The sequence below is a fragment of the Somniosus microcephalus genome, chromosome 3, assembly GCF_052327205.1.
Source record: "Somniosus microcephalus isolate GS21.2 chromosome 3, FLI_Smic_1.0, whole genome shotgun sequence".
Taxonomy (NCBI): Eukaryota; Metazoa; Chordata; class Chondrichthyes; order Squaliformes; family Somniosidae; genus Somniosus; species Somniosus microcephalus.
In genome coordinates this window covers 112,662,743-112,690,429 of record NC_140989.1, presented here as the reverse complement: position 1 = coordinate 112,690,429, position 27,687 = coordinate 112,662,743, and the positions used below count along the sequence as shown (strand labels likewise).

The 27,687-nt window shown below is 42.0% G+C and overlaps 1 protein-coding gene across 2 annotated transcripts in view; it reads right to left on the bottom strand.

The window, feature by feature from the left end:
* The window catches only part of LOC147121264 (rho guanine nucleotide exchange factor TIAM2-like), a 433,746-nt gene that overhangs the window by 245,438 nt on the left and 160,621 nt on the right, over nt 1-27,687 (bottom strand). For both annotated transcript variants that reach the window (XM_085981489.1, XM_085981486.1), the window contains exons 4-5: nt 7,753-8,973; nt 935-1,370 (exon numbers count right to left, since the gene is read on the bottom strand). In XM_085981489.1, coding sequence (XP_085837615.1) covers nt 935-1,370; nt 7,753-8,967 — 1,651 coding nt within the window. In that variant the 5' untranslated portion in view covers nt 8,968-8,973. The remainder of the gene's footprint in view (nt 1-934; nt 1,371-7,752; nt 8,974-27,687) is intronic.

Sequence of the window (27,687 nt, the reverse complement as noted above, 5' to 3'; positions counted from 1 at the left end):
GAGTAGCCCTAAATATTTCTACAGCAGATAATGCTGTGTAAGCTGCCTTTTAGTATTTAAAAGTAGAAGACATTTTACAAGAAAAAGCTCCTATCTGTCCAAAATCTGAAAGCTGTGTCCCTATTTTTCTCTTTTTGAAAAAAAGAGCAAATATGCTTTTTGAAAAATATTAAATAAAAATCCAGCTCCAAAAAGGTTTTACTGAATGAGCAGAGACTTGACTTTTCACAGTTTAAGAACACTGGTGCCAGGGGTTGTAAATCTTAACTTATACAAATTGTACATTAGTGTGGCCTATTGCCACCATTCAAATACAGAACACTTATGTAAATGATGGCTTCTAAATGTGAAATAATAGACTGTTCCTGGGACTAGGGACAGGGTCACTGGCAAGGCTTGGAAGCTAAGCAGAGCCAGGCCTGGTTAGTACCTGGAGGGGTGACCATCAGGGAAGACCAGGTGCAGAAGGTCACGGAAGGAGCCCCGGGAGGGGCGGCTGGTGAGCAGGCCCGGGCGTTGGGCTGAAGATTGTCGGACAGGAGGAATGGTGGAAATGGAATGGCGGCGCGCACAAACGCAGCGGCTTTGCTTCTCCCAGGACGGTGCTATTTACGTTTAATGTTAATGTTATTTGTACTGGACTCATGGGAGCTTGCAAGATCACATTTTGTTGTTCATGTACTTGTGCATTGTACAATGACAATAAAGTTGAATTATTATTATTAAGATGGTCTTACCATCCTACCATTTACAGAAAACCAGTACATTAACCAAGATTAATTAGAAGGGAGAAAGAATGTAAATTCTGGTCCAATCAAATTGCTTCAACCACCTGGGCATTCTTTCTATTAAGGCCAATTATCAGACTTCATCCAGAGCTTTATTTTGAGACAGTTATGAGCACTACACACCAATTCTGGTTTTTAGTTATTACCTTTAAGAGAAACCCAATACTGTCTCCACCTTCTGCGAGGCGCAAGTTCCAATTTCCTCTCCTTCTGATGTGTAACAAGGGGTTTAAAAGACAACCAGCCAGCCTTTCGCACAAACCCCTGCTCTTTTTCAAACAATAAATCCAGCTGTTCTAAAGAGCTGAAGGAATCACTGCTGGTTTCCTCACTTCCTGTAGACTGGTCTGCATTTTCCACAGACATATGACCCATTTCCAACTCTCGCATGAAGTTCTCATAAATGCTCTGTCTCAGGACGTCATTGCCAACTGCATTGGTAGAGTTACTTCTGGGTGGCAATGTATAGCTGGAGCCAGGTGACCACAACAAACTTGATACCTGGGAAGGAGAGCTGGTGTCTGCAGTCACGCCATCAATTCCACTGTCACAATACTCATTTATATCCTTGGATCTAGAGTCCTGCAAAATTGACAGGATTTTTATATTGATTGCAGAAACACATTTTAAGAGGTTAAACAAAAAACATTTCAAGTATATTAATACTTTTAATTCAAGTGTGATGGGATTCTCGATCATATACCATCTTGGCTATGCCCACATATAATCATAACCAAACATTTGTTGAGTATTATCTTCAAAGATTTGTGTGTTGAACCCTCAGGTCTCTCTGTTCCTGCACTCACTTTAAAATTGTACCATTTAGTTTACAAAAGCAAAATGCTGAAAATATTCAGGTCAGGCAGCATCTGTGGAGAAAGAAACAGAGTTAACGTTTCAGGTCAATGACCTTTCGTCAGAACTGGAAAAAGTTAGCGGTTTTAAGCAAGGAGGCAGGGAAAGTGGGAGGGGAGGAAAGAACAAAAGGGAAGGTCCGAGATAGGGTGGAAGGCAGGAGAGATTAAATGGCAAAAGGAGATGGTAATGGGGCAAGTAAAGAAACAAAAGATGGGTCTAGAGGAGGTGTAAATGGGAATATCAGAATCATCAGCAACAGATGCTGTCCGAAAAAATGGGAGCAGAGGTTATGATCTGAAATTGTTGAACTCAATGTCGAGCCTGGAAGGCTGTAAAGTGCCTAATCGAAAGATGAGGTGCTGTTCCTTGAGCTTAAGTTGAGCTTCAATGGAACAGTGTAGGAAGCCGAAGACAGAGAGGTCAGAGTGGGAGTGGTCCAGAGAATTAAAATGACAGGCGATCAGAAGCTCGGGCATGCTTGTGGACTGAATGGAGGTGTTCTGCAGAGCAGTCATCCAATCTGTGTTTGGTCTTTCCAATGTAGAAGAGATCGCATCATGAGCAGTGAATACAGTGTACTAAATCGCACGTTTCACCTGGAAGGAATGTTTGGGACTCTGGATGGTGGGAAAGGGGGAGGTAAAAGGGCAGGTGTTGCATCGCCTGCACTTGCATGGGAAGGTGCTGTGGGAAGGGGAGTGGGTGTTGAGGGTGATAGAGGAGTGGACCGGGGTGACAGAAGAGTGGACCAGGGAACGGTCCCTTCAGAATGCTGGGAAGGGAGGAGAAGATGTGTTTGGTGATGGCATTACACTGGAGGTGGTGGAAGATGATCCAGTGAATGTGGAGGCTGGTGGGGTGGAAAGTAAGGACAAGGGGAACCCTATCATTGTTCTGGGAGGGAGGGGAAGGGGCAGGGGCGAGAGCAGAAGTACAGGAAATGGAAGGGACACAGTCGAGGGCCCTATCAACTACAATGGAGGGGAATCCTCGGTTGAGGAAAAAGGAAGACATATCAGAAGCACTGGTATGGAAGGTGGCATCATCAGAACAGATGCGACGGAGACAGAGAAACAGGGAGAATGGAATAAAGTCCTTACAGGAAGCGGGGTGGGAGGAAGTGTAGTCACGGTAGCTGTGGGCTTATAGTGGATATTGGTCGATAGCCTACCCCCAGAAATGGAGACAGAGAAATCGAGCAAGGGAAGGGAAGAGTTGGAGATGGACCGTATGAAAGCGAGGGAAGGGTGGAAATTGGAAGCAAAGTTGATGAAAGTTTCCAGTTCGGGGCGAAAGCAGGAAACGGTTTTGTTTATATTGCCTTTCCTACATAATTTGATTACCGTAACATTAATCAATTTCCTCTTATAGTGTCTAGGGTTCGATATTTTTTCTTCTCTGCACCAGGAAATAAAAGATTCTCAACTGATAAGGCAGGCAAGCAACCATTAGGTCTGCAAGAATAGCCCAGTGTGACATGTGCTCAGATATTCCCTCATTCACTGTGGGAACTTGCATTCTACCATTCTGTGCCACAGTATGTTGGTAAATCAATGCAATAATGTCATTAGAATAATGTAACAATGCTTGAAGGAGCATTGAGAAGGACATAAGTATGACAAATACCAGGGCAATAGATTGGAGAAAAGCTGATTTTATGGGGCTGACGATAGAACTTGGGAAAATAAAATGGGCAACAATAGTGGCAAACAATGATGTAGAACAGCAATGGGAAACATTTAAAACGGTGTTCAACAGAGTGCAGGAACAATATATTCCACTAAAAGGAAAGAATAAACTAAACACTAATGAGACTCCATGGCTGAATAAAGCCATAACGAAACAATTGAGGGTAAGGAAAGAGGCATACATTAAGTACACTGTTTCTGCGCCGTATTTCCTATATAATTGTTTTTGCTTAAAATGAATTCTAGGCACTATTATTGTAACCACTCCTAATTCAAAGTTTCTTTTTTCACTAAAAGAAGTGGAGTTATCAGATATTTAGAATTAATCAATTTTGATTTAAGACTATTTGGAAACACAACTATTTACTTTTATAATATGTAAACAGAAATAAGAGCAATTCAACTCAAGGGCCATAACAGATGACAACCAATGAACTTAAGACACAACATTCCCCGAGTATTGTTTTCACCAGAGTCACTTCTACTCGGAATCTATGGCAGGAAGAAGATAATAAAAGGTATTCTCTGGGACTTGTTCATGAATTAGGGGGAGTAATGCCAAATATTCCGAATGAAGCATGAAAGTGAGCAAGAGATAAAGTTAGGCTCACTATAGATTGGCACTAGTCCAACTTCTTAAACAAATGAAAACCAGATCATCTTTTAAGGTCTTTCCCAAGACACAGTAAGTGGAAGAGTATGATTCGGCACTTATGAAACCTGCACATTTTCAATAGAACAAGAAATACTCCTTTAGTGGACTTAACAGCACAACCACTTGAAGCAACTGGTTCAATACTTCCCTCATTCATTTTGTGCAAGACAATAGCCAACCAGAACAACAATAAATCAATACATCTGGTGAACATTTGGACTGGGACTGATGTATCTAACAGTAGGCTTTCTCCTCTTGCATCATGACTTGGAAAGGCAGGGACACCCAGAGGGGAAAGAAATAGGAGCATCAGTTGACATGAAAGGGACTGCTAAGATGATCCAACTACCAGAGTCCCAAGTTTAAAGTTCATTGGAACGATATAACACAATTTAATTAGATGGAAATGTCACAATCCGGCACGCCCAATGCAAACAGCACTCGCAAGGAATGCTTCATAGGTGCACAACCCATGATTTTCTGTCCATTAATTTAAGCGTTGCGCACCTGCAATTTCCTGAGGTGTGCACCCAGCGAGTGCCTCTCCCTGCTGGAAGTGCTGGATCACAGAACTACTGATTTTATTTGATACTTGCAGGGCAAAACGCCACTGATTGGCCAGAACTGGTCTCGTCTGATAAATGATCCTCTCTAACATGTCTTTTTCTCTTTTCATTTGCTGATTGACACGTTGTGTATTTCAGCATTTTCTGCCTTTATTTCATGTTTCCAGCATTTCCAGTTTTATTTTTGATCCTTCTAACACGTGGAAAGGCTGAAGTTGGATACTATGCACTCAAGCCTGTTGTAGCAGCAATTCCTTGATTCCTCTATACTTATTATTAAAGTTCTAAATAATTGTTTTGTGATTTTAGTGGTACTTTATACGCAGTTATAAACAATGTTTACCTATCCTATGAGCTGCATAGTTTAGGAATGACATTAGCTCTATCTTACTATGATATTAAATCAAGAGCTTCAAATAGATTATAGTGCATACTCCCCAGGATGTTCAATGCTGAATATTAACTTCTTCAGGTCATTTCAGTTTACTAGCTCAAGTAATCAGCAGCTGAAGATCTGAGGCAGTGAGGGAGGATTGAGTGAGGAGCCAGAAACTGGCGCAAAATAGGCGTTTCGTCGGGAACACGTGCCCAAAGATGTCAGATGGAAATTGAACCTTTGGCTTTAGGCCATCTGCATAAAACAAGCAAGCTGCAAACAGTAATTGGGCATCCCGATGCAGCTCGCCAATCAGCCGTAGGACTTTCGGCCAGCTCCGACTCAGGAAGCAGGCCGACATGTGGTGGGGTGAGGTGGGGGGGGGCAGCAGGGGCATGCCTGGGCCGGCAGCAGCCTGCGGTGCTTTTGTGGAGTTCCTCCTGGCTCCATGAAATACAAGTATTTAAAAAAATTACTGCGTAGGCTACTGTAGAACTGGAAAAAACATCCTCCGACTTGATGACGATTTCAGGGGGGTCTAAAACCCAGTGTTGGGACCCAGATTTGCAGATTCAAGGCGCCAGACACTTGCTTCAGGCAGGAAACCTGGATACTTGGAAGTCGCCAGCTTCCAATTTGGCAGTTGGAGAACTTTTGGGGAAATCGGGCACAAGCGATGCCGACCCGGAATTGGTCCACCCAAAAAAATAGGCCTTTCGACGATCAATTTCTCCCCCAGCATACCAAGAGAGTCCGAAGAAATCAATCTTCAACAACACTAAAGACGGGGAAGATCTACTTCATACGATTTATATAATACTCCCACACAGAACTCTTTCAGGCGCTGCTTAAAATGCCGCACCATGGAACATTTATCCACCAGGCCTCTATATTTGAGAAGTTTCTAATGTCAATATTTAGGCTGGAAGTTAAATCTGTTTTTACTGCTGCAGCTTGCTGAAAATGCAAGATCATCATTGGATAAAAATCCCAAATATTTCAAGTCTAAAAATATCAGAAGCTAGGCTTAAAAACACAACTGAGCCATCAATTTAGGGGGAAAAAATTGGCCCTGAATCCAATTATGAGTGTGATGATGTGTTTTTTCAAAAATTGCATTCTGGGCAAGCTACTATAAAGGACACTTAATCACAGTATTGATGTCTAAGTTTACTTAAAATATGTAGGGATTTCATCACTACTGCAAGTGATTGAAGTTACTGCAAAAAAAATGATTAGGAAACATGGCACAACCTACACTTCCAGATGTCATTGTCATTTTGTTTTCATTATTGAGTTCCTAATGAATTTACACACATTCTTAGGTTCTGTTACAATTGAATTTTCAGATTATTAGCTTCAAAAGTGTCTGTAGGTGATAGCAGCAGCTGATCATATGAATTAAGTAATAAAATTTATGCTTTGGTCAGGAGTTCTTCAAGCTGCAAATAAGAATTCACTTTGTACAATAGTGACCCATAGAACACAGCGCACGGGACCATCAGAGGGATTTTAAACCACTTTCAAAATGTGGAACGCTGAAATTTACCAAGATATTTTGCCAATAGCTATAAAAACTGTGGGTACAACCTCTACACCAATGCAACTGATGCACCAGATCCTATGATAATCAAACTACTACCTTTAGGTAAAATCTGACACTAGAGAAACTAGACTTAGCTTAAATAAATAAAATCATAACTGGGAAATATTTATGTATTGAAACATCTGCATTCCAGTGTTCTTTTTGAATCAGGAATATTATGGACCTGGTGTATATAGAACACAGCTGGTACTTTGGAATTGTACGTTTAGATCAGGAATACATTTACCCAATTGGTTGTGAGCTGATAGACCATTCAGTTAAAATGCATCAAGTCAGATGCCCCCACTACACAGACCAGTGAAATTTTTGAACCCCTGGCTAATGTCCCAAATAAGACTTCCAGATCACGAGGAGTTCACTTATCCAGAACAGGAAATATTCAACTGTCGAGACCAGCGTGTTTAATAATCAACTGCTAATTGACAACATTTGTAAAAAGTTAAACCTGTTGTGTAGGATCTGCAAGATGGTGTTCCTGGAGTTTGTTAAAAACTGAGTTACAACCCTAGCACACCATTGACAAATTTAGACATCCAGGGAGGACCTCTTCAGGGAGGGGAGACCGTCATTTGTAGGCGGCAGCACTTTCCAGTTTGGGTGCAGAAAAGTGTCATATATTGATCGAGACAAGTTTGAGATCTTGGCTGTTGCATTTGCTCAAAGAAAAAACTGCCTTGAGCAGATTCTAGCAAATTGCAAACATTTTTTTTTTTTTTTTTTTAAAGGGTCCCTCCCACCACCAGCGAGACAGAAGGTAAGCAAATTGTTTTCATCTTAAAACGTTAATTTTTTTTGAAAGGTGGATTCAAGTACATTAGAGAACAAAATTAAAATAGGGCACAGATCAGGAATAACATCAGAACAAGGGGAGGAAAAAAAGGGACCACAAGGTGATCAGAACTGTGGGGCTGATCTTTATTTTAACAATTGTGGTAATGAAGCTGTTCCTAACATTTTTGTTACCAAGGGGCTGATCTTAGCATCGCAGTACAGGAGTTCAAAACTTACAAACACTAACCAGCAAAGGGAGATGGGAACTTTCCATTTGCAGTTGGGGGTTAATTTCAAAAAGCACATTTGGCAATCTATTAACAGTTCTACCATCAAAGCATACCTCTTCCAATAGCATTTAATGTGTGTGCTATTTGAAGTTAGAACAGTGTGGTAATTTTCAAATTTATGTTGAGGTTTCCACTAAAAGAAAAGGTTGCTCACCTGTAATTTCCTCTTCTTTCTTGTAAGGCTGCCAGTCCAAGCACTTAAACGGCGCATTCGACTTTTTAAGGCAACTCGTGAGGAGCCATCCTCAGAAAGGTGTTTGGGCTTTCGACACGGGAGCGTATAAGAAGAATACTGCATGGGGCCCCTCTCCTCCTCATCAGATGGCACGTTCATGCAGTTGGAGAAGTCGCTCACAAACAAATCGTGAGGATTTAAAGCCGTGTTTCTGTAGTCACCTGAAAATTCATTCCCCGAGGACAGGGAAGGTCCGACGCCTGTATCACTGTACAGTGCTCGAAGAGAAGAGAGAGACGACCTTTGGAAGAGTTGCTCATCATTTGGTAAAATGCTTTCTTCATTACTTGTCTCAGTAGCTTTCCCAGTTGTGTACATGCCATCGAAATCACTGGCATAAGCACGGTGTCCCCATGGCGATTCGGACCAGGAATATTCAGAGCTGATCGAGCTATCCTTGCTCGATTTTAATCTTTCCTCACCAAGTGGAAGACTCTGGTCCATTACATAGTCTTTACTGGCATCAACCTGCACTTCATTTTGTTTACTCAGGTCAGATTCCAGAGCAGGAGAATATCTCAGCAGCTGAACCGGCCCTTGGGATCCATCACAGGGTGGTTTGCTGCTACTACTGCCACTGTGAAACTCGACCCTTAGGCTCCCATCAAATTTTCCCAGAGTTTTGATGAGAACCTTTGGACTGCTTTCTCCTTCTGGTTTCTTGGATTCAGTTACATTTTCAGGTAATCTATGTCCATTCAAGACACGATCATTGTATTCCAGGGCTTTAGTTCGATTGTCTGTTGTATCAAGATGAATGAAAGGAAAACTGTTTCCAGATAATTTAGTATCATTCCCATGGTCATATTTCCCCAGGTGACCCGGATGGCATCTGGCATATGCATTACTATGACCTATCACTAAAGACTCACACTGACGTGAAGAAGCATTGAGAGAGTACCGCTGGTTACTCTTATGCTGAGAAAGGCAGTTTCTGCCCAGAGATCTTGCTTTGTAACTTATGCTGCTGCCACTATATCCCCAGCCGAAAGCAGAGCGGGATTTTTCATCCTTGACATGGACGCTTCGAATTTTGAGGGCGCATGACTTCTGCCTGCCACCAGGCATTGACTTCCCCTCAATGTTGTGGCCTTTAGTCCCTTGCAGGCTGTACTGGCTGTCTGAATTCCCCATCTTGTGCTGAGGAGAGAAAAAAAAAAACAGAAAACAGTCATCAGTCACATCACACTAAAAATAAATAGCAACCACAATCAATGCAGCTTGATTCAGTTTTACTACTCCCTGGAAATACAGTTTTAAACTGTCCAATACCTTTTGACGTCAGTCACAGCATGCAGTTATGCTAGCTGAATCACATCAGTTAATACAGGAAAACTGCTCTTCAGTATCTTAGAAAAAAGCACCTGGCCAAACTATTTGCCAACAGATGCTAAGAACTGAAATAAATTTCTCGAACTTTTGTGCAAATAAACTGTAAATGGTAATAGATGCATGGTAGTACCATACTTGGCTTGTGGTGTAGAAAGGGACATTCTTAAAATATTGTTTTCCCACAGTACACAAGAGTGAGTATATATAGTCAGGCCTGCCTTGTTGTTTCACATCTCTCATGATTTACTCTACAAGTTGTAGCTCTTGGCTGGAAAGTCAGGTGTTCTCCATAACTGTATCTCAACTGCTGTAAATACTGTAAATAAACCCATCTGTTAAAAATCTTGGGTCTGGATGCATTTCCTGTCTGCACCACGTGACTGTCAACTTTTTCAATTAAAAATTCTTATGTTCACATTTATAATGAAAATGACTATTGAAACTCACTCATTGTGCCATTGGGATTCCACAATTAACTCAAAATGCATTTTTTTTTGCATTTGCTATATTTCTCCCCTCAGTAACTGACATTTCTAATATCCAAAGTAACGATTTAAACAAAATCAAAAAATTACATAAATCACAATAGCATCATTACATTAATCCGCTGAATGTCTTTTAATGACTTAATTACAGTATTTGCTTGAAGGTGTCAGCCTCCCCCAAAAGTGTGGATTTGGAGTTGATATTTTTGCCCAGAGCCGACAACCGAATTTGCAATGTGCAGTCTGAGCATGTGCAGTGCACTTAATTTCCCACAATGCACCAGTACCATTCATTCAGTCAGCTAAATTGAGACATAGGGGTCGATTTTCAGTGTGCCGTGAGGCGGGCTTTTAGGTGTGCGGGGGGCTAAAATCCCGAACTCGGGGGGTCCCGACACCATCCCGCCCAAAACCCGCCTCCACGTAAGTTTCACAGGAGGCGGGTCCCTGCCCCGCACTGGGACCCGCCGACCCGAGGCGGGAAGGGATTAGTGCCAATTAACTGCCTGTTAACAGGTAGTTAACAGGCAGTTTTTAGCCTAATCCCTATTTTGAGGGGTGTCGTGTGGGATTCCCGACGGCTCCAAACCACGCCAGGTTAGAGCAGGCAGGCCGTCGGGTTGAAGGACTTGGAGGGGTCGCGATGTCGGTGTTCAGGTGAGTGATGAGTGCAAAGGTAAGTATGTTTGGTGTGTCTAAAGAAGTTTAAATTACCTGTACTTACCTTAACAGCCTTTCTTCCTCTAGGTTTCGGGAGTCCATCACTCAGCCGGCACTGAAAGCAAAATGGCTGCGAGCTGTCAAAAGTGACGGCCTTCAGCTTTCATTGCCGGTGAGAGTTCTAACTGAGTCTGTGTAGAAGGACTCAGGTTAGAAGTCAGACTGTCAGTGTTTGACAGCTTCAAACAGCTGTGAAACACTGATATTTCATCTGTCAAGACATCTTGACAGATGAAATTTCAGTCTGTGACGTCACCTGTTGCCGGGTGGCCCTTAATTGGCCTGCTGAGCCCGCTGGGCGGGCTCAACAAGGGAAAATCACGTGGATTGGCCGGACGTCGATGTAGGCGGGACTAAAACCCGAAAGTTGTAGTCCCGCCTCCTTCCCAACAGCTTAATGAAAATCGACCACATAGGTTCTCTTCAGCTTCTAGCAGTTTCTGCTCTGCAGTTTTACATAATTATTTGAAGAAAAATCTATAGGACAAATTTCAAAGTTTCACTAAGGTAAAATTCAGTGTTTTCTTTAAAACCAAAATGTGACAGTGTCCTGAATGAAAACCTGCTATAGCTTTTGATTTGATTTCAGAGAGGGAGAGAGAGGAGTGCGTCCTTTTTCGTGTAATATTACGTCAATTTTCAAAAAAAGTAACAGCTGAATTTCGAAGCCATTTAATTAGCTCGCCTGTGTTTTATTGGCAGAAGTCACACCCGTGAAAAATTCTAACACCCATGAGCCATGGAGAGGAAAGAAAGAGGGAGGGAGAGAGAGGAAGACACAAATAGAAAGAAAGGTGTATAAGGCTTCCTCATTCTAATTTGATTTCAACAAACAAAGACAGGAATCTAACAGTTGGGGAGGGAAGGAGGGAAACTGGTTGAGAATGAGGAGGCCTCGGGCCTTGTCACCTGCAACGGGTGGCGGGGGGGGGGGGGGGCGGGGGTTCAGGTGAAGAGTGAATGGATAGTTATGGGTGAGGTGGATGATAGTGGAGCAAAGGGAATGGAGAGTACAAGTGTTGAGTGGCTAGTTCAAGGGAAAGAGGTAGGGGTAGTGGAAAGGTAAGAGGTAGGAGACATAATTGCGGGGGGGGGTGGGAGAAGCAGAAGAGATGAGCAAGAAAGAGACAGGAACAGGAGGGAGGAGAGGAGAGAGAAAAAGAGAGAAAGAGAGAGAGAACAAACATGCACAGAACAAATACAAGTCAGTCGTAAGAGAAAGACCATATTCACTAACTGTATGCAACACTACAGGAGATTAACTAGTAATATAATAAAAATCTTACATATGCATGCACTTCCTGTTAATAGTTTCCCATGTCTACATTCATAATGGAAAGTGTCTATACAAACTTGTCACACTGTAAATTCACCTCCACCCTCCTCTCCTTCAAGGTGCTGCATCACTTGCAGGAGTGTGTAATTACATAGGGATTTATAGTGAAAATATAATAAGGACAGAGGCCCTTATATTTACGGGGGGCAAGATTCCCAAGCGGGGGGGGGGGGGGGTGGAGGAAGGAGAGTGTTCTGGTCCGGGTTTCCCTGAACGCTGTGGAGTTTTAACACAGCGTGTGTTAACAGGTTTCCTGTCTGGAACCCAGCCTGATTGACAGGCTTGGGTCTCTATCGGGCAGGTAACGCTGCAGAAGAGGTCGCAGCCCAGGTGCAGGTAGGTTTCCAGCTCCTCAATTTGGAGATCGTGAGTGGGGGTGGGTGGGTACAGCATGGATTGGAGGGTCGTTGGGGGGGGGGGGGGGGGGAAGTCAGGGGTCCGATCGCGAGAGGGGTGGAGGTTCCAATCACGGCCAGAGTTAAACATGGAAGACAGGTAAAATTCGAGGATGCAGACTCATCAAAAATTTTTAATGAGCAGCCTGCCTCCCGAGGGTGGGTTGGTTGCCCATTCTCTGTCCAGTCTCCATTAAAACCAAAAGTGGCCGCGTTTAAGGCGGGCTGGGTTTGGGTTTAAGATTTTTTAAATTTTAACATCCCATCCGACCCAAACCCATCCATTTGTGGGGGGGGGGGGTTAAAATAATCTCCAAAGCATCCGAAATAAAAACAGAAAATGCTGCAAACACTCAGCAAGTTAGGCAGCATCTGTAAAGAACGAAAAACATTGATGTTTCAAGAGTCACCCTTCATCAGAACAAAATGTCTGACTTTAAAATGACTGAATTACCTCTGTGCACCTTGGTTCAAATAACACCCCCCCCCCCCCAACCACACAATCCCATTTCACCTGAAGACCACACTTGGGGCTGGATTTTCATTCAGCAGTCGGGACTACAACTTTCGGGTTTTAGTCCCGCCTACATTGATGTCCGGCCAATCCACGCGATTTTCCCTTGATTGACCTTGTTGAGCCCGCCCAGCGGGCTCAGCAGGGCAATTAAGGGCCACCCGGCAACAGGTGATGTCACAGACTGAAATTTCATCTGTCAAGACGTCTTGACAGATGAAATATCAGTCTTTCACAGCTGTTTGAAGCTGTCAAACACTGACAGTCTGACTTCTAACCTGAGTCCTTCTACGCAGACTCAGTTAGAACTCTCACCGGCAATGAAAGCTGAAGGCTGTCACTTTTGACAGCTCGCAGCCATTTTGCTTTCAGTGCTGGCTGAGTGATGGACTCCCGAAATCTAGAGGAAGAAAGGCCGTTAAGGTAAGTACAGGTAATTTAAACTTCTTTGCACACTTTAGACACACCAAACACACTTACCTTTGCACTCATAGCTCACCTGAACACAGACATCGCGACCCCTCCAAGTCCTTCAACCCGACGGCCTGCCTGCTCTAACCTGGCGTGGTTTGGAGCCGTCGGGAATCCCACACGACACCCCTCAAAATAGGGATTAGGCTAAAAACTGCCCATTAACTACCTGTTAACAGGCAATTAATTGGCACTAATCCCTTTCCGCCTCGGGTCGGCGGGTCCCAGTGCGGGGCGGGTACCCGCCTCCTGTGAAACTTACGTGGAGGCGGGTTTTGGGCGGGATGGTGTCGGGACCCCCGAATTTGGGATTTTAGCCCCCTGCACGCCTAAATGCCCGCCTCACGGCACACTGAAAATCTAGGCCCTGGTCTTGACTTCCCTTGTACAATGCCTAAGGATAGCGACTGGTTTATTAGTAAATAGTGATTCTAAGAGTCGTGTCGTGTAATGCGACAAGACACTGTTCAGGTTTGCATCTTTGATTTCAAGCATGCGGTGTTCCTGATTTCAGCTACATTATTACGGGGAGGCATGGCGCTTAGGCCAAACTTCTCCCTAGGGAAGTGAGGGAAAAGCAAAGGAGACGGGTCAACACAAGTAGGTATTTAATGCCTCCACAGAGGCCGATTGGACAGGGGGTTGGCAAAAGCCTAGGAGCATGTCATCTCCTTGTCCTCTTGGCAGGGGTATATAGTGTGTAGTGCAGGAAAATCTAGAACAGAGAAATCAGGAGAAAGCAAGACAACAAACCTTGCTAATCTAAATGTCACATGAAAATGGAATTAGCATAATTGACATAATTATAACTTTAGGAGCAACATTTAAAACCTGATCAATTTCTTCCAACAGAATGCCACACAGAGAAGCAAAAGAACATGGACAGAGCTGTAAGCGCTGGCCAGTGCACACACAATAATACAAATTCCTGTCTTGTTCCAAAAACTACTGAATCATTTTTATTATCAACACAGGGCTCTGTTGTAGGTTTCATTTTCTTTGTGCGCCCATCATTTTCCTATTATTAGTAATCAGTGATTTCAATACTGAACAAATGAGGCAATATTATTACTATGGATTCATTCTTGTACAACATACTGCTTGCTTATGACATTCAAATGAAGTGATTTCATTTTCTTCACTCTTCTCTCCAATTTTCCCTCCCTACCCTGCTACAGTTCCATAATGTCAACAGACTTCCAATACCTCTCCCAGTGGTTATTCTTCATGCACGAGTGGAGACCAAGGCATGAAAGTCGAGCCTTGCCCTGGCTGTGCACACGCACACACAACAGTTACTGGACTGGAAATTAAGAACTGAAGCACTGGCCATTTTTTCTCCTCCTGAACAGACATCGAGACCAATCAAAATACCTCCATCGTCTGTAACTCTCTTCCCCTCACCCCTCTACCCAACTGACAGCAGCTAACTCAGCACAAACAAGGGTCTAAATCGGCATCGTTTCTAGTCCAGATGGCTCAGTGGTATATCACATGATGCACTGACCCACCCATCAGGGAGCAGTTATACTCAGCACTTCACCTCTCAGTATTCATGGGTAACCAATTTCAAGATCAAAAGGTTATCTCTTAGATTAGAAAACCCCACTTAAACATTTCTGCTTTAACATAATTACAACAACCTTTGTACAGCAGTACAAAACAGAAAAAACTCAGAGCATCAGGTTTTGGATAAAGCTTGTTTGTCATTCAAATTTTAAAAATAATTAATTTATGGGATGTGGGCGTCACTGGCAAGGCCAGCATTTATTGCCCATCCCTAATTGCCCTTGAGAAGGTGGTGGTGAGCCGCCTTCTTGAACCGCTGCAGTCCGTGTGGTGATGGTACTCCCACAGTGCTGTGGGGGGGGGGGGGGAGTTCCAGGAGTTTGACCAAGTGACGATGAAGGATCGGCGATATATTTCTAAGTCAGGATGGTATGTGACTTGGAGGGGAACTTGGAGGTGGTAATGTTCAAATGTCTGCAGAACAGAAGAATTAAGTCCTTACCTATACAATTGTTTCAAACCACCTTAAAAAGTGTAAGTTCCTCAACCCTGCTACCCAGAGCTTCCAGCTTTAAACTAGCCTTACCAGTAAGACAGCTATTGATCTTCCAGCAGTTACTGATCCCAAAACGGAATATGTCCTTGAAATCTAAAAAGACCCATGTCCAGCTTGCAATGCAATTCCATTGAAGACATCTGGCAGCATATAGGAGGATTAAAAAAAATCAGAATCAACCTGATTTTAATTTGGTTTGTAGGTCAATATATAGGAATAATAAAACAGGCAGCAATAGTCTGCAACATAAATCACGGTAAAGTGAAAGATGCTCATCAATGGTTACAAATGTTTACACATCTAACAATTATCCTTATATAACCATCCCAATTCTATCTCCAGTATTCCCAACAGGAAGACCCGCTCCAAGTAAACTTGTTGCGCACTTCTCAGTTTAAATCATATTTTACCTGTGAGAAATAAGTTTTTCCTTACACAAACAAAAAACAAGGTTGTGGAAGTTCTATAACTAATTTATAGCAGTCCTTCTGGCCTCAGGGCTCCCAAAATATTACAATTGTCTGCCTTGTATGTTGTCTAGCCTTCTAACTGGTAGGCTTGCCAACACCCTCCCCCAACCAAAAAGAGAGATTTATTAACCTTTTACCCCAAACAAAAGGTCATAGTGTAGTGCACAGCTGGTAGACTTTACTAAGATTCTTAGATGTCAGTAAATTGACAGATACGGACAGTGTAAAGCTGCATTATCTCTGGTGAGTATACAGTGTCTGACGCAGAGCTACCTAAAAACAAGTTTCTACACATACCCATTCTTTGAATGAATTTGTACAAATTTCAACTTAATTTGATTGAAGTTACTCTGTGACATTAGTCAGGATGTGAGTAATGAAGACTGCACAAAATTATACAACTTTTGAATACTGTAAGAAACAAAATGGTGCTTCTTTTATCTATTATTATATGAGCCACAAGGCTGTTTACAAACTAGATTTTCCACTGTTATGTTTAGTCTCGAGTTAACACTGCTCAATTACTGGTGCCTTGCAGTCCACTTGATGTGTTTAATATACATGTTAAAACCTACAGTATGTATGCCTGATACAAGTGTAATACTTGTAGAAAGGTTACCATTCTATAATCTCATGCAGGAACTAAACAATTGTCAAACAGTCGCTATTCTACTGAGGAAAAAAAAAATGTTCTTCATAGTTCTAACAGGCAAATGATTTATTTTCATACTTACTGCAGTTTATTTTCATAGTTTAAAAAATATCCCTATAGTAGGGACAATTCATCACTATAGTCCCATGCAGCTTGTATGTTAACTAAAATTAGAGCACAAATGGACTTATTGGATGTTAATAAAACTGAAATGCCATGGTATCCCAGAGTATACAGACAAGAACGATGCTAATGCTTCTTTGTAGTTCGACAACAGGAATTTTGCTTTAGATCACATGGTCCCATTATAGGGCAATAAAGATTGCATGCCTAGAAAGGGGGGGTATGCCTCAGATTCTCATTACTTTCTCAGCAAGTCAAGTCAATATAAATAGTTACTGCTAATTGAAAACTAGTACCTTCATCTGGAATGGTTTATGATTAAATTCCAATTACATGAAAAAAATCTTAATTAAGGTTTGAAACAGTAGGTACATTAATAAAAATAAAGAATGCCCAAAATTACAGTAACGGGTCTCATATCCATTGAAGAGATCAAGTTAACCCATATTCATGATGCATCAGTGTGGGAAGTGCAGAGAGACCACCGACTCTTTAAACACAAGGCATTTAAGAGCTACCTGCATACGATACAAAGAAATATACCTTGTACAATCACATCACCAATATATGCATTCACAACCCAATTTCTAGGCCACGGACTTTCCAACCTAGAAATGCAGAGTCTGATAGGAGACCAAGCTCAGGTAAATCCAGAATACTACATCAAATTCAACAGTACAAGAGATAGAAGCTCAAAGTAGCACAAATTTAGAGATAAGAAATTATTCTAAATGGTGAACACCACATGGAACAGATAGTGGAGCCTAAAACTCTAAGTAGATGTGTGCTGTGATGGGAGAAGAGCGAGTTCCTTCTGGATGGATTAGCTAGGACAGTCCGTGCTTATTTTGAGCACAGCCTCAATACTGTCAAAAAATACTAACCATATATACATAACTAAGAACCAATATATGTATTTAAAAGCACCTTGAGATGTGTAATTAATCATGGCCTAACAACATAGTGAAAGAGGAGGTGGTTGAGATACTGGATGAGATAAAAATTGATAAAGAGGTACCAGAAAGACTGGCTATACTTAAAGTAGATAAGTCATCAGGACCAGATGGGATGCATCCTAGGATGCTGAGGGAGGTAGGGGTGGAAATTGCAGAGGTACTGGCCATAATCTTCCAACCCTCCTTAGATACGGGGGTGGTGCCAGAAGACTGGAGAATTGCAAATGTAACACCCTTGTTCAAAGGCGGGTGCAAGGATAAACCCAGCAACTACAGACCAGTCAGTTTAACTTCGGTAGTGGGGAAATGATAATTCGGGACAAAATTAACAGTCACTCGGACAGGTGTGGATTAATTAAGGAAAGCCAGCACGGATTTGTCAAAGGCAAATTGTGTTTAACTAACGATCAAGTTTTTTGATGAGGTAACAGAGAGGGTTGATGAAGGCAATGTGGTTGACGTGGACATAGATTTCCAAAAGGTGTTTGATAAAGTGCCATATTAATAGACTTGCCAGCAAAGTTGAAGCCCATGTAATAAAAGGGACAGTGGCAGCATGGATTCAAAATTGGCTAAGTGACAGGAAACAGAGAGTAGTGGTGAACGGTTGTTTTTCAGATTGGAGGAAGGTATACAATGGTGTTCCCCAGGGGTCAGTACTAAGAACCCTGCTTTTCTTGATATATAATAATGACTTGGACTTGGGTGTAATGGGCACAATTTCAAAATTTGCAGATGACACAAAACTTGGAAGTATAGTGAACAGTGAGGAGGATAGTGATAGACTTCAAGAGGACAGACAGGCTGGTGAAATGGGTGGACATGTGGCAGATGAAATTTAACGCAGAAAAGTGCAAATAATACATTTTGGTAGAAAGAACGAGGCGAGGCAATATAAACTAAAGGGTGCAATCCTAAAGGGGGTGCATGAACAGAGAGACCTGGAGGTATACGTGTACAAATCGTTGAAGGTGGCAGGGCAGGTTGAGAAAGCAGTTAAAAAAACATAAGGGATCCGAGCTTTATAAATAGAGGCATAGAGTACAAAAGCAAGGAAGTTATTATGAACCTTTATAAAACACTGGTTCGGCCTCAACCGGGGTATTGTGTCCAATTCTGGGCACCGCACTTTAGGAAGGATGTGAAGGCCTTAGAGATTGTGCAGAAAATATTTACAAGAATTGTTCCAGGGATGAGGGACTTCAGTTACATGGATAGACTAGAGAAGCTCGGGTTGTTCTCCTTAGGGCAGAGAAGGAGGGGAGATTTGATAGAGGTGTTCAAAAACATGAGGGGTCTAGGCAGAGTAGATAGAGAGAAACAGTTCCCATTGGCGGAAGGGTCGAGAATCAGAGGACACAGATTTAAGGTGAGTGGCAAAAGAACCAAAGGCGACATGAGGGAAAAACTTTTTCATGCAGCGAGTGTTTAGGATCTGGAATGCACTGCCTGAAAGGGTGGTGGAGGCAGATTCAATCGTGGCTTTTAAAAGGGAATTGGATAAGTACCTGAAGGAAAAAAAATTGCAGGGCTATGGGGAAAGGGCAGGGGAGCGAGACTAGCTAAGTGCTCTTGAAGAGAGCCGGCATGGGCTCGACAGGCTGAATAGCTTTCTTTTGTGCTGTAACCATTCTATGATTCTATAAACATATAAGCTTTGAGCTGTGCTAAAATCTAAAACTTGATGCTAATGAAATAATGCAGTAAAAATGCTTTTACATTTAGCCTGTCAAACACTTCAGAATGAATTGGTAAATGTCCCACTTCAGTCACATACTGCACTACTTTGATAGAATATGGAGTTTTAGCTCATATTTTTAGTTACTCATGGCTTTGAAAATTATCCTCTAGAGGTTTCCAATATAACTGATGTCTTCCTGCTTAAGTATTAATTCAGTTTTTTTTTTTTTTAAATCACAGCTTACCCACACTATAAATTTTACAGAAAAAAAGCAACTGCAGATGAACCATGCACAGCACTGAGCTAACTTCAGAACACAAACTTTAAAAAGACTTACATTTATATAGCTCCTTTCACGACCACTGGACATCTCAAAGCGCTTTACAGCCAATTAAGTACTTTTGGAGTGCAGTCACTGTTGTAATGTGGGAAACGCGGCAGCCAATTTGCGCACAGCAAGCTCCCACAAACAGCAATGTGATAATGACCAGATAATCTGCTTTTGACCGAGGGATAAATATTGGCCAGGACACCGGGGATAACTCCCCTGCTCCTCATCGAAATAGTGCCATGGGACCTTTTACGCCCACCTGAGAGCAGACGGGGCCTCAGTTTAACGTCTCATCCAAAAGACAGCACCTCTGACAGTACAGCACTGCCCTGGAGTGCCAGCCTAGATTTATGTGCTCAAGTCTCTGGAGTGGGACTTGAACCCACAAACTACTGACTCCGAGGCGAGTGTGCTACCCATTGAGCCACAGCTGACACACTAAACTCAAAACTTGCAATACAGGTTTTCCCAGTTGACTACCCAAACTTGCAATACCAAATTCTTCTGTTAAATCTTTTGTCCAGACAACAATTCTTGTGCTTCTTGGGACTTCACATGTCTACTGAACACATTCTGAAATTGGTCTGTGGGTTCCTTAAATCTAACAGCCAGCTTACTCCATCAAGTGGTATAGTGGTTAGCACTGTTGCCTCACAGCGCCAGGGACCCAGGTTAAAATCCGGCCTCGGGTGACTGTGTGTGGAGTTTGCACATTCTCCCAGTGTTTGCATGGGTTTCCTCCGGGTGCTCCGGTTTCCTCCCACAGTCCAAAGATGTGCGGGTTAGGTTGATTGGCCATGATAAAAAATTGGCCCTTAGTGTTAGGGGGGATTAAATACATGGGGTTACGGGGTTACTGGGATAGGACTTGGGTGGGATGGCTGTCGGTGTAGGGACCGGGTGCGAGGGTTTGGATGATCAGCCATGATCTCGTTGAATGGCGGAGCAGGCTCGAAGGGCCGAATGGCCTACTCCTATCTTCTATGTTTCTATGTTTCTATGCAAGTTCCCGATTTGCTGCCTATTATAAAAACAGCAGACACATTCTCAACAAGATATTAATAATACAAGTAGGACTGCTATTAACACAGGACTACAAGCAATTGCTAATACCGATATGTGTAACTAAAATGACATGCGTTTTTTCCTACCAGTTTTCCCTAAGAGGTACTGGTTGAAACATAGAACTACTTTCCTTTTCGGTGTTTACCCTAGATTCACTGAACTACTATTCAAAAGACTTTGATGCAGAGCGGACATTATACCACCATATTTTGTAAGCTTTTAGTCTTCTGGTTCTCTCATTTCTTAAGATGTACAATGTAAGGCATATGCTTAACATTTTGTGGCATAACTTTGTTGCATCATGGCATTAAACGAGGTGGTTAGGGATATACTGTACCAAGGAATGGTGATTGATACCACATGTTGCTTGATGAGCGGTGGTTAATGACCACCGGGATAGGACTCCCAATAGTCTCATGACTAGGCAGGCACTCAAGTTATGAAGCCCATTGTCACTCTGGATATTTTCCAATCCATAGATCAGAGACAGGGGCACAGACACATCGCAAGAGACACACACACACAGCAAAAGAGCACATAAGCTCGAGACAGACACCGTGTAGGAGACAGACACAAAAACACACACTTAATTTCTATAATTATGCTCTTAATGTTAATTGCCAAGTGCCAGAATAAACTTCTACAAAGGTCCCAACATTCAATATTCATACAAAGTAATGAGTAGAAATTATTATTATTATTTTTTTTAATTGATTATAGGTCTAGCTGGAAGCATCAGACCAGAGTCATTTTCTGGGCCGTGACAAAAAATGGAGAGCTCACAAGATAGGATGAGGAAGGCCATTTGACCCATATAAAAAGAATGTCAAGTCCCTCCCATTACAGCATCCAATTGTTTCTTAAATGTTTCCAACCCCACTCCTCTATCTGGGAATCTATTCTATATATTGATCACTCTGTCAAGACTTTCCAAATATCAGTACAAAATTTAGCTTTTACTACTTTGAGCTGAGTCACTCCCTCAATTTAATATTCTGGATTTACCTTTCCCAATCTCTTCTATCTTATATACCCCACTATATGTTTGCCTCTTTACTGCCTCTTTTACAGGCTGAAATGCCAAAGCTTCTCTAATTTTTCTTCAATACTCAGACCTTTGACACTAGGGGCCAGGTTTCTAGCTCTTCTCTGCATTGCCTCCAGTACTTGGATGTCGACTTCAGTATCTTGCCGACCAGAAGTGGACACAAGGTGCGGTCTAACCAGAGTACTGTACCGTTTGATCACGACCTCCTCTGACTTATATTCTACTGTTTTGGCTTCGTGGTTCAACCAGATGCCACACTATTGGGAAGCCAAACACTGATGAGCTTTATATACTTTTTTTTTATAAACAGACCGAATTGTAACATTTACTCCAGAATATTCCTTTAACAGTAATTCCTAAGATTACTTTCATCTCCCCCTCATTAATTTCTATCAAGTGTGCAATTAGAGGTAATCACTTCTAGCCCACTACACAATAGATTAATTTGCTTACTTTCATTGAACAAACGGTAATAGCTCAATGTGACTGTTTTCACTATTCGTTTAGCCTCTGTAAATATCATACATCTAAATTTTAAACCCTTTCAAGAACTGCAGCTTACGTTTTAATTAGTTTATTTAAGATACTGGGAATAAAGGCCCATGTTTTAGTTGAACGCATTTCCCAGCTTTTATGTTGAGCATTTCCCAGTCAGAATTAGAGAAAGTTCAACACAGGAAGACGTCATTTGGTCCATCGTACTTTTGCTAGTTGCACCTCAGAGCTATTTACTCTAATCCCATTTTGATAAGCTTTCTTTGCACCATTTAAGTATTTATCCAATTCCCTCTTAAATGTTGGGACTGATTTAGAAGCCACTTGTGGTAATACATTCTATGCTCGAAGAACAAAGATATATCCCCTAACCTCCTCCATTATGCTTTCTGTACTAAGCCAACATTTATGCCACCTTGTTACTAATTCGGTGGAAATTTTTCACCATTTACTCTCTCAAACACTTTCAAAATTTTGAGCTCTTTTATTAAATCCTTCTAATACTCTCTGGCAGCGACTACAGCTCTAGTTTCTTCCACCTCACAACCCCAACCCTCAAGTCTCTCGTCGTAACTTTGTCAGCTTGGCTCAGTTGGTAGCACTTTCGCTTCAGAATGTTGTGGGTTCAAGTCGCACTGGATGCACAATCCAGGCCGACACTTGTGCTCTTAGCAGGTAATTACAGAGTAGCTTTGCCAGAACAGGGAGGAGGTGACTTGACTTTTCAGTTCAGGAATAATATACAACTGGGGTAAATAGGGGAGGAAGCTGAAGCAAACATAGATTTTAAAATAATTGTAGTCTCTTTAGATTATTTAGTCTGACACCGCAGAAATCATCACTACTTCTAGACATTAATTTTTGAAATGAATAAAAATTGTGTTTCTTCCAACTAAAAGAAATCATATCCAGAATGAGTAAATTAATTGACATCAATTTTGATATTCAGGTCTTATTTGTACAAACCCAACTAACTGGAGCAAGAAACTAATACAAATGAAAACATGGTTGAAGTTCAAGCAGTGGTGGTATTTATTTTGGTCAGTTTGAATTCCTTGGTCGACAAAGCATTCTATAACATATAAAATTGAGGTTGAAAGATAAACAGGCAATCTAGATTTAACTAATTTAAACAGAAGGAGCAAATCTTTGGAATCAACTCCCTCCAGGGAAGCTGTGAAAGTTTATAGTACTGACAAATGTAAGAGGGAACTGGAAATAGTTTTGGCAGAGAAAGCGATGGAAAGGTACGAGAGATTTTTTTTTTTTTTTTTTAATGGTCCAGTCCTGTACGAGATCGCCTCTGTTCCTGTTCAACTGAAAACCAAAACTTGGCTTTGCTCATTTATGCTGATAAAAAAATAATTTGCTGAAACTTCTGCCCCCAATTTATGCTCGATTACCTACTTCAGAATGTCCTAGGCAAAATGCCTTTGTGTGTTCAATAACACTCTATCTTGACCCAAACACAAGCAAAAATTAAATAAGGTTACATTTAACTGGCAATTCATCTAAGAGATCTCATTTTTATGGTATTATAGACATACCATAGTATTTCAACTGAAAGTAAATGTACAGACTTTATAGGACAGTAATGTGTATGCACTGTGAGAACTGTATAACCAAACACAAAGTTATAGAAAATAAAACGTTTGTCTCATCATCACCTAATTTTGCCTTGCACCATCACTTCTCCTGTAACCACTCCTACCCTCCACCATATCACAGACCTCTCCCTTTTGTTCTTTTCCTGACCCCTTTCCCCTTGCTCTGAACTTGTTTAAAAGCTGTTCACCTCGAACATCTCCCAGTTCTGATGAAAGGTCAGCGATTGAAACTTTAATGCTTTCTCTCTCCACAGATGCTGCCTGACCTGCTGAGTGTTTCCAGCGTTTTCTGATTTTATTTCAGATTTCCAGTATCTGAAGTATTTTGCTTTTGTTTAAAAGATAATTATCTGCCCTATAGGGTTTCTTCATTCTTCACAAATATGCAGGAGTGCAGCCTAGCTTGATCATTTCCCAGCGCCGAGTAGGCACATGAAAATACCTCAATATCTTTCCCGACTTGCATGTTGTATAAAACCACAGGACCTACGCCATTTCAGTTTGGCCTGAAGTTAAACTAAAACTAACCACTTAATATTCTTCCCCACTACCCCCCACATAAAAGCTATAGCTGTGTATGGCCAGCAGTGACACACAGGTGGGGTCACTCGATGCGCAGGATAATCATTCGGGGAGTGACGATTCTATGAGGTAGATAATTAATCTTGCTTCACTCCACGTTCTGCACACACTAGGATTATGAAGGTTGATTTTTGCTTACGAACCAGATTACCAGCTGTCAGCTTTGCCAAATGTTGAAGTTAAAGCTCGGCAGTATTGTTTAATAAATATGAGAGGCCTGCTCAGTGTGGTAGCCTTGCATGCGCTATCAATTGAGAGATGCCCAAAAAAGCAGCCATGGAACAGGTGGTATGAGCCTTAGCACACATGCTTCTTCCCTGAAAGATGGTAGCAGTACAAGAAGCACTCCAGCATCCATCTGGTTATCCATTTCTTCATCAACAGTTTGCTTAGGAAAATAGGAACAGAATGGGCATTCAGCCCCTCTACCCTGCTCCGCCATTCGATTGGATCACGGTTGATCCATACCTCAACCAGTTGCCCACATTTGTTCCATATCCCTTGATACCTTACCTAACAGAAATCCATCAATCTCAAGTCTTGAAAGCTCCAATTGTCCCAGCATTCACAACCTTTTGTGGGAGAGAATTCCAGATTCCTACTACCCTTTTTTGTGAAAAAGTGCATCCCGATTTAGCTCCTGAATAGGGCTAATTTTATTATATCTCCTCATTCTTAATTTCCCCCAACAGAGGAAATAGTTTCTCTGTATCTACCTTACTGAATCTTAACATTTTAAAAACCTTGAGCAGATCACCCCTCAATCTTCCATACTGAAGGCCTTCTATCCTTGCACCAAGGGAAACACATACTGCCAAGACTTCTTAAATTGCTATGGGCATAACTTAAGACTGAGGGCATCTACTAAGTGGAAACAACCTTCCAGTTCTGACTTGTGTGGTGGCAGATAAAACAATTGCATGTATAATTTTTGATCCAAATAAAACAAGGTAAAAGCTCCAGGTGAGTCCAAAGACCTTCTTGCCAAAATACCATACAGATGATCCACAATATGTGTTTCCATCTCACCAACACAGCAAGCCAAAGATAAAGGTTAACAGAGCAGTTTTCAAACTCGCATTCAAAGTTTGGAATGGTGGGTAAATTAACTCATGAAGAACTAAATTGGGGGCCTGAGAGTGTCTTACAATTTCCAAGTCGTTTACAAAACAGGATACCAACAGATGATCATCTATGATCCAAGTGCTGAGTATTTCCAGCATTTTCTGTTTTTATTACAGCAACATCATGCTTTTAAATAGAATTAGCTTTTAAACCAACGTGAAACAAATGCTGGAGACAATCTAGAATATGTAGGACATCATATGAGACAGGACCATTGAGAGTTTATAAACTCTATTGCTAGATGCAGGAGCGAAGTGATCAAACTATCTACACCGAGGACTAAATCTATCAATTGTCATCTTTCACTAACCAGACCATCAACCAGAATGTGTCTGGGTCCAGATGCTACAATTGACCCCAATCCCAGACTGAGGGGAGATCCTGCCTGCAAGGCAGCGGGTTTTTGTCTCTGTTCATTGCTATGATGTCCAAGAACCAGAGTTTACCAGCCCAGTGAGGGGTTACCAGTATAAGTGTTGTTCTGTCTGGTTGTATCTTTTCAACTACCTGGAAGTAATGCACACAAACTTGTGTGTCCAGGAAAAGGAGAACACATCTGGGCTCCAAGCTGACATGTCCCACGTACTCAAATGAAATTGGAATTGATGGCTGCCCCAGAGAGGGAAACAGCAAACCCCCCCCCCCGCCCCCAAGATGACCCCAAATCCTGAAAATGTCAGATTACCTCGAGATAATCTCCCACACCGGAGGTGAACTTTTGAGATTAAAGAGCATCTATTTTATAGTCCATTCCACATAAATGTTGAGCCAAGAGAGTAATCTCTTGACAGGCAAAAGCATACTTGCAGGATCAAATCTAGACAAAGGAATCAAGAACAAATCTCCCCCATGCTCACTGATGCAATAGACCACCATAATGTTTCCAACCACATGTATACCAGTATACAGTTTTGGTCTCCGTAGCTAAGGAAGGATATATTTGCCTTCAAGGGAGTGCAACAAAGGTTCACTAGCTTGATTCCTGGGATGAGAGGATTGTCCTATGAGAAGAGATGGGCCTATACTTTCTGGAGTTTAGAAGAATGAGAAGTGATCTCATTGAAACATAAGATTCTGAGAGGGCTCGACAGGGTAGAAGCTGTGAGGTTGTTTCCCCTGGCTGGAGAATCTAGAACTAGAGAGCATAGTCTCAGGATAAGGAGTTGGCCATCTCGGACTGCGATGAGGAGAAATTTCTTCACTCAGAGGGTTGTGAATCTTTGGAATTATCTACCCCAGAGGGCTGTGGATGCTCAAGTCGGTGAGTATATTCAAGGCGGAGATCGATAGATTTTTAGACTCAAACTCAAACGCTATGGGGATCGAGCGGGAAAGTGCAGTTGAGGTTGAAGATCAGCCATGATATTACTGAATGGTGGTGCAGGTTAGAGGGGCCGTATGGCCTACTCCTGCTCCTGTTTCTTATGTTCTTATGTCTCTAAACTATGATCTGGTTATTTCCAAAGCTAGCCATACGACCCTTAGATGCCATTGATTGCTGTGTCAGATGGACTTCTTGATAATACACTTTGTACCTTTGAAGATAGGGGTGTCCCCTTCTGTCAGGAACACATCTGTTACCAGCATCAATGTGCAAAAAGCTGCAATTCATCATTATCCTGTAAACACAATGCGAGGCCAAAATCTAAGACCATCCTTTCCAGTGGGAAAAAGATAGCTCTACAGGTTGCTGCAGGAAAAAAAATCTATTTTGTTTTCTGACCAATGCCCCAAAATTAGCTCCTGTCTGGGTTATAGGTAGAATCTCATAATTGGCTATGAAACCCAGCAATTTGACTGTATTGAGTATTCACTGCACCACAGAGCCGACAGATCACAGAATGAGAGCCAAGTGTAGAAGTACAGATATACAAGGAAATGCTGCATCCCGAGATGTGCTGCAACTGACAGGCACCTTCCGAAAACCTTGGGTGTGTGAGTGGGTGCCAGAGGTGAGTATTATAATAATTGTGTACCTTGATACTGAATCCAAGAAACTTTCAGTGGTATTCCTATATGACAGTACAGAAGTATACATCCTTTAGGTCTATGACAGCTAACCAGTCACCTACCTGAATAACGGGTGGTAGTGTGACCACTTTGAAATACTCCTGCTTTAGGAATTGGTTAGAGATCTGGTAGAGGGCAGAGTTTCTCCCCTCTCCCCCCCCCCCCCGCCCCATATTTTTGAGATCTACAAGATACCTGAAGGTCTTACAGCAGAAAAACAAACTGGTACCGGTCATGTGGCGTTATACGACACAGAAATGGGGACTACATGGGGACATTGCCTATTGGTAGCAATCTCCTTTTTACATGTGTACTCAGCACATAGCTATACCTTTTACAGTATATGGAGAACACAGAACAATGAAAAATGCCACATTATCCATCACCAGAT